The sequence below is a fragment of the Lissotriton helveticus genome, chromosome 7, assembly GCF_964261635.1.
Source record: "Lissotriton helveticus chromosome 7, aLisHel1.1, whole genome shotgun sequence".
NCBI lineage: Eukaryota > Metazoa > Chordata > Amphibia > Caudata > Salamandridae > Lissotriton > Lissotriton helveticus.
In genome coordinates, this window is record NC_136068.1 from 911,814,747 (window position 1) to 911,828,756 (window position 14,010).

Below are 14,010 nucleotides of genomic sequence, written 5' to 3' on the forward strand. Positions count from 1 at the left end.
AGCCGGGCTGAAGACGGCTGTAATGCCAGAAACCGGTCCTCGGAAGCTTGTTTCCGGTCCAGGGAAGGCATGGCTTGGCAGTTCGGGCTGGACTGTTCCCATGAGGCACAGGGTCAGACTGATTTGCATATAGCCATGTCTGAACTGGGGTGGCAGAGTGGGCTAAAGAACGGTGATGGATCAAACCTAGATCTTTTGACTGTGTGTGAGTGTTTGATTGGTTCAGATGCTCCGTCCATCACCACCCCCTTTTGTACCGCTTTGGCCGCCATAAGTGTGGCAGGGTATGCTCAGACGTGAGTCCCTTGCTCACTTTGCCACTGGTTTCAAGCAAGCCGGGCTGAAGACGGCTGTAATGCCAGAAACCATTCCTCGGAAGCTTTTTTCCGGTCCAGGGAAGGCATGGCTTGGCAGTTCAGGCTGGACTGTTCCCATGAGGCACAGGGTCAGACTGATTTGCATATAGCCATGTCTGACCTGGGGTGGCAGAGTGGGCTAAAGAACGGTGATGGATCAAACCTAGATCTTTTGACTGGGTGTGAGTGTTTGATTGGTTCAGATGCTCCGTCCATCACCACCCCCTTTTGTACCGCTTTGGCCGCCATAAGTGTGGCAGGGTATGCTCAGACGTGAGTCCCTTGCTCACTTTGCCACTGGTTTCAAGCAAGCCGGGCTGAAGACGGCTGTAATGCCAGAAACCAGTCCTCGGAAGCTTGTTTCCGGTCCAGGGAAGCCATGGCTTGGCAGTTCGGGCTGGACTGTTCCCATGAGGCACAGGGTCAGACTGATTTGCATATAGCCATGTCTGAACTGGGGTGGCAGAGTGGGCTAAAGAACGGTGATGGATCAAACCTAGATCTTTTCACTGGGTGTGAGTGTTTGATTGGTTCAGATGCTCCGTCCATCACCACCCCCTTTTGTACCTAATTGTGATTCAGACATAATGTGTTTATGCTTAGGAGGTTAGCGCATACTGTGTTTTATGTTTATGGCCTCCTTTCTGATGGTTCTGACCTTGGCCCGATTGGCCTGGTCCTGTATATAATCCCCAGTGAATATTGCCATGCCAGTTGGCCCAGTGTAAATGTGTGATTAGGTCTCTAATGTGTTTATGATAATACAAAGGCAAGTTTTTATATAACCTTGTGTGGAGTTTCTTTTGTGGTGTGCCTAGTTTGTTGCTGGTGTGTGTGTGTGTTGCGCAAACGCTTTACACATTGCCTCTGGGATAAGCCTGACTGTTCGTGCCAAGCTACCAAGGGGGTGAGCAGGGGGTATTATCAGTGTGTAACTCACTTGCCCTGACTAGAATGGTGGTTTCTGCCTGGCTTTGGCGCAAGCCTTAGCCAACCAAAAAAAACATTTCTAAATTGAAGAGCTGTAGCTTGACCACATTAGCATCGGAATACGTCTCATTGTCCTGCTTACTGTATATTTCAAGATTGTGTGAAAATGGCAATATCAGTAAAAAAGAACAGAGTGATGCAGACCTCACACAATTAAAGGTGTAACAAGAAGGAAACGTGAAACCTACCTCAAATTTTGGGACAGTTATATATCTTGACGTATTTCCATGTTGTCCTTTGAAAGATACACCACCCAGTAAACCAAATTGAACACTGCAAATGTCATGGGAAAGAGGATCCGAGAATACTGGTCTATCTTGCTGGTGCTACCATGCTGCTGTGTAGAGTATCCCAGTGCTGGATGGGATGGAGGAATGCACATTTTTTCACAGTACTGCGAATCATAGCAAACTCTGTTTCCTGCATATGACAATTCTCCTTGAGGAAGCTCGATCTGCCTTCTCCTCTTCAGGTGTGTGTGAGGATCACATTGCTGGGGGGTAAAAAGGATGAAAAATTAATCTCTTGTAAATGTTAGAAGCACATGTTTTTCATGCTTTTTGCATTTTAACGGTCTAGTAGGAGTCTGGCAGGACATGACAAGACCAGCTTTCAGCAGTTGACTGAAACATTGATAACATAACAGTACTCACTCATTGATTCTCCAACAAAGGAAATCGAGTGAAGCCCCCTCTCATGAGTAATGGGTAGCAAGAATGCAGCAGGTACAAGCACACGAAGAGCTCTATGCTCTCCGGATGGGGGTGAGTTCCAAATTTTGTAAAACCGGGATGAGGAAGGTAGGATGGGTTAGTATCCGAGGTTAACTACGACCACCTCCAGGGTCAAAACAATCGACCATTAATTAAGGGTTCAATCAAGTATGCAATGCAGCTTTTGAGGGACTTGTAAGGTATTCGTCTTTTGAAATCATGTGATATGAATAAAGGACCATATTATCAAGCAAGGGCGATACATTATAGCCGCTTTTATCGGAAGGAAACTGCCCCTAAAGTGGCGATAATTGGCTTGATAATATGTCCTTGTGAATTCCCATAGCATGACTGCTATGGGAATTCATAAGGGCATATTATCAAGCCCATTATCGCCGCTTTAGCGGCAGTTTCCTGCCGATAACAGCGATGCTTGCTTGATATATGCCCCTAAGATCTCTTGAATGTGCTATGAAATAACGTGCGAAATTAAGATGTTCTAAATAACCACGTTTTGGATGAAATTAAGTATCATATGGTTCTGTGCTTATGAAAAGAGGCAATATGATCTGTGCACGATTGTTAGCCAATCTTTATCTATTTAGCAATTTACTATCTGGCTGTGGAGTATAAGACGAAGTATATTCGATCTGTTTAGTTTTCATATTTTGATACGCAATTTTCGGCCATATAACTATCTATTATTTGGCTATGCGGGACAAGATGAATTGTATCCTATTTATTATTCTCTATTTAACTTTTGCATTTTATATGCTCACAATGAAATGAAAATGTATATATTTTTTTTAAAGTACTCACTGCAACACTTGTTAAATCAGATAGTCCAGCTGTAGAAGAACAACCCTAGCATCACACCACTGTAGGTCTTGAAACACCAAGCGCAGCCAAAATAGACATTCTCAATTTCATGAAGTTCAAGCATAAGACCTAACGAATAAAACATGCAACCCTTTGTTGTGGTGTGACGCGGTGCGGCCTGGTAACATGCAGAGTCACGTACTGCTAATATCTGTACATAGTTTTCTGCCTGCAGAGATCATGCATCGGGCCCCTTTTATTCACTCCGGTCCCCACGTCAGGGCCACACAAAAGAGGGTTAAACCCAAAACACCCCTCATGGGCTCACCCACCAACGTGAAACTTAACACCTTTGACAGCTACATGACCTGTACCTCCTCCATATATCTTATTATAGCACCATAGTCTAATCAATGTTTTATTTCTTTAATTTGGCAATGTTTTGAAAACGTTTCAGAACATTTAGAGATACTTTTCATACTAATCACATTCAGTCAAGATGGGAAAATATGCATGCATTTTCTCTGCAAATATACATTTATCAAAAACATGGGAACACATATTAAAGGTGTTCATGTAAAAGTATTAAAAGCGTAAAACCTAGCAAGTTGCACCTGTTTTGAACGCACTTAATGAAGGTCAATTGCATTATTTTGCAACTTCACACTCTTCTACAGTTTACGATCATGTAATAACAATGCTTCCACATAGACACAGACCCTTGCAGCCACTCATAATTTCAATTCCAACAAATTGGATCTCTCTTAAAAGTGTCATGAATGGCAACCTAAAAAGGCTTGTGAGTCAACAACAATTGTTACAAACGCAATTACAACATTAACACACAACAGGGGCTCCTCCATAACTATGCAGAATCACTAACCAAAGAGTTATTTGTATCCTGGGCTCTAAACCCATTCTCTTAAAAAACTAGCAAATCTTAGCACCTGAAAGAAGTGTTGACAAATTCTACCTACATCGACAAATAACCCACAACTCCTTACAATATGCAACCTGAAATCTAAGAGGCATTGTACCAGAATATCATTGCCTAAATATTGTTTGTTAAAAATAGTGTCCTAAATATTGTTTACAAAAATATTGCTGTGTTGGACGTAGTAGTAGAAAATCTATATCCACAGGAACACATGTTTTGTAAATGACATTCAGGCCATAATATTTATGTCAGACATTATTGTTACAGATATTTAGTATACAACCTTTTAAGAAACTTAACAAAAATCTTACTTGACATATGCCACGTCTGAGGAATTCCAATAAACATAAATCTCCATTATACTCATTAATGATTGCCTCCTATGGTGACAATGCTAGTTAAAGACCGACAGAACCATCTTGACAGACTGCTCAGATCTAGCCTAATAATTGTAAGTCTAAAATGGAAGCAACAGGTACCTGGTATATTCGCTAGAAACTGACACATCAAGTGGAAGGGCGCTCAACAAAATATTGTGGAGAGCTAGAGCTACTGATAAACAACTACTGTTGGACTTGACCCTTTTTGCAGGGTCACCCCAAGCTTTTTTGCCTTCACCCTCCTATTTTTCTGAATTCGGTTTTGATGGCCTTAGGACTCTGTGCCCTTTACCACTGGTAATCGGTTCTAAAGTGTTTGTGCTCATTCCCTAAAACATGGTAAAATAGACTTACACCTGATCTCCATCTTACATTTACTTATAGATCACTGGTAAAGTGGTATACCATATAACCAGGGCCTGTAAATTAAATAGTACCAGTGTGCCATGTTTCATATATTGTGCCACTCAATTAAGTAGGCCCTGAAAAAATGCCCCAGAACTGCCATTGTAACGTGTTGGCAAAAAAGTCCATTGCCAAGCCTTCAACTTCCCTTATATTGCATATAAGCCACCCCTAAGATAGATCCTAGGCAGCCCAAAGGGACGGGTCCATTGCAATTGAAAGGTTGGACATGTACTTTTAGGTTTTACATGTCCTGCTAGTGAAAAACTCCTAAATCTGTATTTTACTACTGTGATGCTTACCTCTCCCATAGGATAATATAGGGTTGCCTTATTACATTTAATATGCGCTAATTTTCCATTGGAAGCAGGTACAAATTTCATGTTTTGTGCCTAAAAAATTGAAATTAAAAATGCTCTTTAATTTTGAAAAAGCCACTTTCAGAAAGGTTGCATTTTCCTGCCCTAGCTATACCTGCAACCTTATCCTGGGTCACATGACTGGGTGTAGTTGGCACTTAAGACTTTGTTTATTCATCCCTGACAGCCACAAAATAGTGGTATTTGGTGTACAGAGATGGGCCATCACTGGCAGGATGGGAGTGCAAATTCCAGAGTGACTCCAATGGCTAGTTGGCTGATTTCCTGATTAGGGCCTTGAGACAGAAAATGTTCCAACCATCTTGAACCCGTACCTGAACCCAGCCTGAGTGATTCCCAACCCTCCAAGTAGTACCTCCCCAGAGCTCGACCCATGTGAGTGCTGCTAATGATGTCCAGATAGCCAAAATACAAAACCAGACACCTTGAAAATGTTCGGCTTAAACTCCTTTGAGAACTGAGAGGAGACCAGGATCACCCTGCTCGTCTACCCACCTAAGGTGCATCCCCTGTCTGCCTGTCTCTGCAGCACCTTCCTCTAGGTTCTTCTTTGCAGCAGAAAATCCTGTTTAGCGGTCCTTCGCATAAAGGATATTAGGCCCATGAAGTCCTCACCAGCTAAGCCTTCACCCTTGTCCCACTGAAGATTTTTAAAAAGAGGCTAAGTCTGATGTGGAAATCTTCACCTCGTCTTATTCATGATTTTGCCCAGTGGCTCCTCGACGGTGATGCATCTGATATTGCCTGCAGACTTGCCCCACTGAATGTCTACCTTTTCAGAACCATCTGGTCCCAATTCACTCTCTGATTCCAACTCACTGTCCATAGCAGTGGACCATATATTTCGACTTTGACCCAGCCTCGTGCAACTAGATTCCTACGGTTGGTGCTTTGATCTTATAGGTGCTTGGTTTAATCTTAAAGTTCCTAACTTCAGTTCTACTGATTTAAGTTGTGTAGTTTTTGTGCCAAATCATTTATTAAGTTACTCTAAATTGGTGTGGTTGGGGAGTTTTGTGTGATATGTTTACCCTTTATTACTGTTGCTGTGTTGCACACATACTTTACACATTGCATCTAAATTAAGCCTTACTGCTTTGAGCTAAGTTACCAAAGGGATGAGCACAGGTTAATTTAGTGACTTTTGTGGTTAACCGTGACACAGATTGTGGCTGTTGCTTGATCAGAGATAACATCCAAGTCACCCAACAACCCAAATTGTCACAACTACTAGAGCCCATACAGTGCCCATCCCACAATAATCAATGCAGGTAGCATAGTGGGAGATCCACATGACTTCATGAGGTCCAAAGAGACAGTGGAATGGACCAACAAGAGAAATGTGCTTATTCAAGGCACACTTTAAATTCAAACCATGAACTTGCACAACCATTACAAGATGCATAACCAAATAAAGTGACCACTATCAATTTGGTCTAAGACAGTGGTTCTTATCCTAAGGTCAGAGGACCCCTGGGGCCACAAGGCCTTCTACGGGGGACTGTGACTGTCCTAGAAAATTAAATATGAATACATTATAATTGTTAAAGTATATACAAATAAAGAAGCAAAATGAAAAATGGGAAAAGTTTTTTTATATTTGATTGTGAACTAAACAAAATATTTCAATATGTGAGCACTTGTCTGGAGTATACTTGTTGGATTTGTGTGTATTGTTTTGAGGTTCAAATCATAGGAATTGTTTAAGCCAGGTTTCCCGGCCTCCAATGATGACTCATTTGTGGTCCCCAGATTCCATTATTGATTTATTAAAGTTCCACAGTAGTCAACAGGTAAGGAACCTCTGCTATGAGGGAAAATCATAAATCAAAGCTAGGGCACCCAGGCATTAAAACATGGCAGCCCAAGCTGATGCAATGACCTAATTATATAAGTGCTTTCAAGCTAGTTATGTGGTTGACTTCTGCATACACTATCTGAGAGGAAAGAAATAAGGGGCAGATTTACAAGAAAGTGACGCATCTGTAGAGATGCGTCCCTTTCCCTGAGCCACCCTGAGAAACACTTTCGCCATGATTGATGCGCCTTATTTACAATACGGTTCACCATGGCGCAAGGATTGACAGATGAGTCCGAAATTCGGACTCATCTGCTGGCACAAAAGTCACGCATTGCTGGAGTTATGTCGCAAGCAAGATGCAACTCCAGCAATGCATATTGAGGCCTATCCTCATTGTGCTGCATCACTCCTTACACCTGCTTCAAGAAAGCATAAGGTTTTGACGCAGTGGCATCCTAGAAGTGGAGCAGTGAAATCTTGTAGATTTCACGGTGTCATTTTTAAGAGACTTTCCTGCGTGGGCACGCACTACCTGCAGACATTATAACTGACACACGTGTAATGTGACACAGGGCTTTACAATGTGACTAATCTCCCTAGATGCATCTCATTGTAAATGGGCTGCATTTTTTCGCTGCCATTGAGTCACAAAAGGTGACACAACAGTGGCGCAAAAATGAAGCAAGGGACTTGTAAGTCTGCCCCTAAGTATTTAAACCAGTTAGCATTACCAGTTTATCACTATTCTAGCAGACACTCATTGGTGCACACGTTACCTCTCAGTTAGGCATCAAATGACAGGTTCACCTCAACACAGTGCTACCTACTTAGAACACGTTGAAACACCTAACCATTCTATGAACAAATAAATCATACAACCCACTTAGGACCGACAAAATTGCATTAAAAAGAGTCCTATGTCCCAGATTCTGATCTCAGATGAAGCAGGCCTCCATCCTTCACACCAACGATTTATAACCATTGGTCCTCCAGACACCGGAACAGGCCTTGAATTCAAGTCAGCATCAGCACCAACAGTAATCAACGGGAATTAAATTGCAGTGGATACTGTGCAACAGCATACAATGTAATCGCCAAAGACAGATCCTTTATTGTCTGGAACTTCTAAGCAGATGCCACGACTAGGGGAGCTATATGAATAAGAATACAATTCGGAACATAGATATCAGTACTACTAAGCTAGCTCACTCATGCTCAGATGTTCCAGCAAGAGTAACACCCCATGAAAACTTGAGTCATACAAAGATGAAAATGTTCTTATTAGAATCTCCCACGGGCTTCATTATAAAATATTGCATGGTAAGTGCCAGAGTAGGCTTGGAAAAAGAAGCAACCTACCACATCTTCCACAAGATAGCTCTGTATCTAGTGCTTCCACAAAATACAAAGTCAGTAACCAACCACAAAATGTGAACTGCTGCTCTCGAACACCTAACAACAATGAGTTCTTAAAAGGAATACTCCACACCTCACGAGAAGATCTAACTGCTCCAGAAACAAAAAACACAAAGGGGGAAGTGTAAAACAGGAAAGGCAGCAGATACAAACAATCGAGGATATGAAACACTCTCCACAAAAAACTGGCCACAATCACAAAACAGAAAAACTAGAGTTTTGCAAATCCTTCATCATAATAGATGGTCAACTGACATAAATCTAGAAAATGCACCAAGGTGACAGATACCTGGGAAGGTGCTGGACCTTCAAGACTAGAGAGGATCATTCACACAAACCTGGAATGAAAAGGGATGTTTTTTGTGATTTATAGTAGATAGAACAAAATGATTACTATTTTCTGCTGAGACCCGAAATTATTTATAATATTTTAAATTCCTTCTTCTCGCTCACACAAGCACAAATATGATCCTTCGTACTGTCAATTTGTTTAGCCTTCTTTATAAACCTTTGAACAAATTAACATATGATTTTTATTTGCAGGGTACACATTATACGAATTGCAAATTAGAGGGAAATACATTTCCCAGCATAATCTTGAACACGTAGAGTTGAGTGCTCACATGGTGAGACTTGTACACAAAAGAACATAGCAAAAGGACTCTGAGTAAATAAGACCAGCGCCAGTCGAAATGCACTGGTTGTTTTTAGTGCAGAGCAATATACAAATAGTTAATTTACTCTCTTGCGAGTGGATCTGGAACTGTTTTTAGAGGGTACAAAGAGGTTAGTATAATTGCAAAAGGGTCTCCATGAAGAAAATATATTTTGGTCAGCATAAAAATATTTGATTCTCTGTTTGTTCATAAATTCACAGTTTTTAACCCCATCCATGCGTCAGACATGCAGGAGCCACCCAATGCATAAGTTCTGCCCTGGTGGGGCAGATGGGGGCAGTGGCTGAGTGAGGCTCTTTGGGATACTCCACATATGATTGACTTGGGTTCGGAGTTGAAGGGGGAGGCAGTCTTTTTGTGTTCTCCCAGTGAGGAAAGAGGCGATCCATGTAAATGTGGCTCCTTGGATGCCTATGTTGTGCAGCCTTGGAATGAGTGTGTTATGGAAGACTGTTTCAAAAGGTGACAAGTTGTCTAGGAGGATCAGAGACGCAGTCTCTCCTCGGTGGAGAAGGGCTTGGATGTCGTCAGTAGCTGCAAAGAGGGCTGTCTCTGTGCCAAATCTGGATGGTGAGGAGCTGAGTAGGAGATTCCATTCCAGATTTGAGGACAGTTGTTAGTTGATGACTTTTTCTAATACTTTGGCTGGTAACGGTGCAGGGAATTCAGTCTGTAGTTGTTGAAATCGCTGGGGTCTGCCAATGGTTGATTTAGTAGGGTGTTAACTTCTGTGAGTTTCAAGTCCTCAGGGAAGGTGACCATGGCAATTGAGGAGTTGAACAAGGTAGTACGTACGCGGCTGATTCTCCATTCGCCTAGGTTAAAGATCTGCTGGGGGATGGGTCAGTTGAGGCCCCTAAGCGGACTGCGTTTCTGAAGGAGGTGGTGTCCTGTAGGGCTAGCTGGCTCCTTATGGTTAGTCGGATGTCTGTGCTGATATCGGGTGTTTTATTGCTTGAAGAAGTCAGTGGCCTTGGGCTGGGGTTTCAAGCTTCTCTAGATGTTGGCAATCTTGTTGTGGAATAAGTTTGCAGGTTTGTCGTAGAGTTCCTGTAAAGGTTAATGTTATTACATCTGAGGGATTGGAGAATTTGTTGATGATGTTGAAGAGTATTTTGCTGTTATTGAAGCTGGATTTCATGCATGGGGTTAAGGACTTTTTCACTGATTCAGCTCTCTGTGGTAGAGGTTGAGGGAGGTTACTGCTTGGTTATTCCATACATTCATCATGTTAACAGATGGAGAACATGTCATATATGTAGATGTGCCAAGTGCAAAATGCTGGTTATCACCACCATCATGAACCACAAAAACATTTGCCTCTGGTGAGTCAAGACCTCGCGTTCACACAAAAGTGATAATAAATAGAAGATTGCACATTTGCATTTGCAAATACTATATGTAATTATCCAACTGTATTATATTATAGTATAACATACCAATTATTGTGTTCTATTCCATTTTGGCCTGCCTTAGGCATGATACATTCCCACAATTATTCCCCAATCCCAACTACTAATCTATAAAAGATCGGTAAATCAGCACCTTGAAATACTGCCCCCATTTTACTAATGTTGTGGTCCTCTCGCTTTTGAAAATTTTGGTAGCATATCATCAATGCCTAGATGAAGTCTGTATCGGGCAGTTCTCTGAGCGACTCAAATGAAATTGACACATTACCTTGCTATAATTTCTGTGCAGATGACCTCATGATATAAAAAATAACATTCTCCACTTCTCACGTTATGCACAATAATAAACGATCTTTACCAAAGTTGTTTCATATTGATCTTCATCAGGCAATGCTGAGGCAGCCAGGTTTCCCATTAGTGTTTTCTTTCTTATCTCTTTCTGGTCCTGAAGAGTGGAGAAGTAGTTGACGGCTGCAAACTCGATGAGTGCAGAGAAGACGAAGGCAAAGCACACAGCAATGAACCAGTCCATGGCAGTGGCGTAGGACACCTTAGGGAATGAGTGGCGGGCACTGATGCTCAACGTGGTCATAGTGAGGACCGTGGTGATCCCTGGGAAATAAACGTGGGGTAATTATAATTTCATACATTCATGTCAATTTGTCCAAATGTACTGATTCAATTAAAAGAAAAATAAATCACGTTTAGTTTCTCCTTCACCATGTCAGCTGGTACAAGCAGACCACTAAACAGAAAAACATTGTAACCATTTAGTTTCTCTGTATGTTCAATACTGACAGGCCTATTTTCTAGCTCATCGGTTGTCTTTTCAAATCAAGAAATACTGGGGATTGTAGTGCTTCAAGAGCCTATAAGCCATGGAAGAGACGAGTATAAGTGATAGAGCTGATTTCCTAATTTAACAAATTAAATACGTTTAATTGTAAAGAGCTAACTTCAATGTCAAATAATGTACACACACTTAATGTAAAACTTGTAGCATGCAATCATATTTAGACATTATAGAGAACACACTAATTCATATGTTGTAATGAATTAAGTTCGTTCAAATACTGCTGCCATTTTGAAGGTTCCCCCCCCGAGGGAAGAAATGTCTAAACCATAGGACATAGTTTTGTGTAGTCCATTGTGAACACATGAGAAACTGGGGAATTTAACTGCTCCCAAAGTTTACTGAAGACTGACTAGTTCACAGGAGTGGGGAAAGGAACATAATAACGTGTGTTCCTTAGCCTAGTTACTGAGACCTTGCGGCAGAACTTAGGAGGCAGATCTTAGAGAAGCCTGCTGTCTTTAACAGATGTTGGAAGGATCCTCCCATCTCAAGCTCTACTGCTTGCGTCCTAAGGCTTCATGTCTAAGTCTAACCTGTTAGCATTTCGAAAACTCCTGAAAACTCATCTTTTCAACAACCCCCTCTAACACTTGCTCCCCTACCCAGTTGATGATCCGGCTGCAGCGCTGGGAGGCGTCAGGGTAGCCATGCGCTATACAAGTCCCATTTCATTCATTCATTCATGTCTGCTCATTCTTATTTTCTCATCAGAAGTCTTCATTTGGATTTCTGAAACTGACACCTTGTCTTGCTTGCTGAAATTAATCACTCTTTTTGGCCTAAACTTCATAATTTAGATTATGGATTTTGCTTTATGGAAAACGTTTGCTGCATATTCTGCATTTATATTAAAAACGTTATTTATCTTGGTAAGGAAAAATGTCATTCAACAGGCAAGTCAATAAAGGAGAGAGAAAAAGAAAAATAGAAAAGTACACCAAACACTGGCAGCTGTGACAGGTAGATAATTCCATAGGCAACAGGATGTGACACCAGGGGCAGTCTCTTGTTCGAAAGTAATTGTCCTCAACTGTTTCCTCCCCCTGCAAAGAGTATCATGAGGCACCCCTGGTATTGTATCAGTAAAGTGTGGAGTCACCTGCATGGCTCACCTCATGCTTTTCGGCCCATTAAGCCCCTTCTGCACACTCCCCATACCCTCTCCCTTCTATGTGGTGCTGTGCAACAGGACTTCAAGTAATGGTCCCTGAGGGTCCATCCCAGCCCACCACTGAAGGCACAAAACAATGCATAGGGACAGTCAAATTGTAAACCATCTCCACCCACATTTCCTGGTTCACTCCGCATTTTCATCTGTTCTAACCATGCGTAAACTTTTTTTCTTTGCTAAGGCCCATCCACATAGATCCTCCCCGCCCATTTGTCTATCATTAGCGGCGCGGCTGCCGTCCAGTGTATCGTTATGCGCCTCCTTGCTAAAAGAAGCCCCAGAGATGCGAAACAGGTGCAGATTCTCACGCCAGCCCGCAGGGCAAGGGGTAGGACAAAGCTAGCAATGTCTGGCTGACCTCCAGGTTGGTTGCTGTTATACCCCAAGCATCTCTGCCGCTGCATGCCAATAACCTCCCAGTGCTGAGCAGGTTTAGGTCATATGCAGAAGGTTGCCGGGCTAGTGATGCATCTCGGACACTCCCTGTGCTGTTCAGGGTAGAGTCTATGCGGTCTCTGGAGAGTGAGCCATGTGCGGTGCAAGAAGTGAAATTGCAATAATTTGAATCTGGCTTTACTTCCCACTTTCTTTACTTGTGCCCATGCTCTGTCCCACTCCCAGTCCATCAGTGGGTCCACTAGGTCATCCTCCGATAGTGTTGCGCCCTTATCATGCTATCACAGCGGTTCATCTCTTTCGCTGCATAGAGGTGCAAGATAATGCCTCTGCTGGAGCCTATATCCAGAATGATTTAGGATAATGGGCTGGCCCTGTGCCTATTAGAACCTGGGTGTTGATAATATAATCTACAGTTGGTTCTGTTGGGTGGCCCAATTGCTTTTAGTAACCATTTTACCTAATAGGAATTATTATTTGTGTTACTTCTAGGTGCCATGTATATATCTCGGATGTATGTCATTACCACGCATGTTTTTACAATGAATGCCTTTACCACGCAACTTTCACAACGCAAGTCGTTACAACGACTTGCGTTGGAGGGTGCTGGATAGTGAATAGTGTAATTTACTATTCCAACTCCAGTCCCCGTGGATAGTAGGAAGGTTTTGGATAGTAAATTAACTATTCCCAATCCTAGAGCGCCCCCAGCGCAAGTCGTTGTAACGACTTGCGTTGTAAAAGTTGCGTGGTAAAGGTACTGCATTGTAAAAGTTGCGTTGTAAACGCGGTTCCCCATATATCTCACTTATGACTTCACTTTGTCACTCCATTAGACTCAATTCATGAGAGTCACCTTTTCTATTTTGCTGACAAAAAATGTTGACAGCCATATACAATTCTTTAAAAAAAAGAGTAAAAAGCTGCTACTGAAAAAACGATATCGTTTATTTTGGTGTGTTCCATTATTTTACCTAAAAATTATTTGCTTGTGGAATTTGACATTGGTATACTTATTGTGTTGTATTGATTACTAAAAGCTAAGCAATAGGGCCACCCGACAGAACCAACAGTAGATTACATTATATCCAGAATTAGCCATAACTTCTGGCCTGACCTGGAAATTCAGGCCACAACTCCTAGATTGTTGCGGAGATATTTGCGTAGTGCAAAAATTGCCCTGGGCCAAGGTAAAAGAACCCTTATGCTTCTGCAAAGGAGATAAAAGCATCTCCTGTTATAGATCCCCATCTGTCCACTGGCTTCCATCCATCATACTTATTATCAGCCTGAACGTAAGC

The 14,010-nt window shown here is 42.1% G+C and overlaps 1 protein-coding gene across 1 annotated transcript in view; it reads right to left on the minus strand.

Moving 5' to 3' along the window:
* LOC144767121 (gamma-aminobutyric acid receptor subunit alpha-6-like) overlaps nucleotides 1–14,010 on the minus strand; it is a 317,200-nt gene that overhangs the window by 16,816 nt on the left and 286,374 nt on the right. Inside the window, exons 8-9 of the mRNA XM_078650720.1 lie at nucleotides 10,645–10,898; nucleotides 1,535–1,839 (exon numbers count right to left, since the gene is read on the minus strand). Of these exons, the coding sequence (XP_078506846.1) occupies nucleotides 1,552–1,839; nucleotides 10,645–10,898 (542 nt within the window). The 3' untranslated portion in view covers nucleotides 1,535–1,551. The remainder of the gene's footprint in view (nucleotides 1–1,534; nucleotides 1,840–10,644; nucleotides 10,899–14,010) is intronic.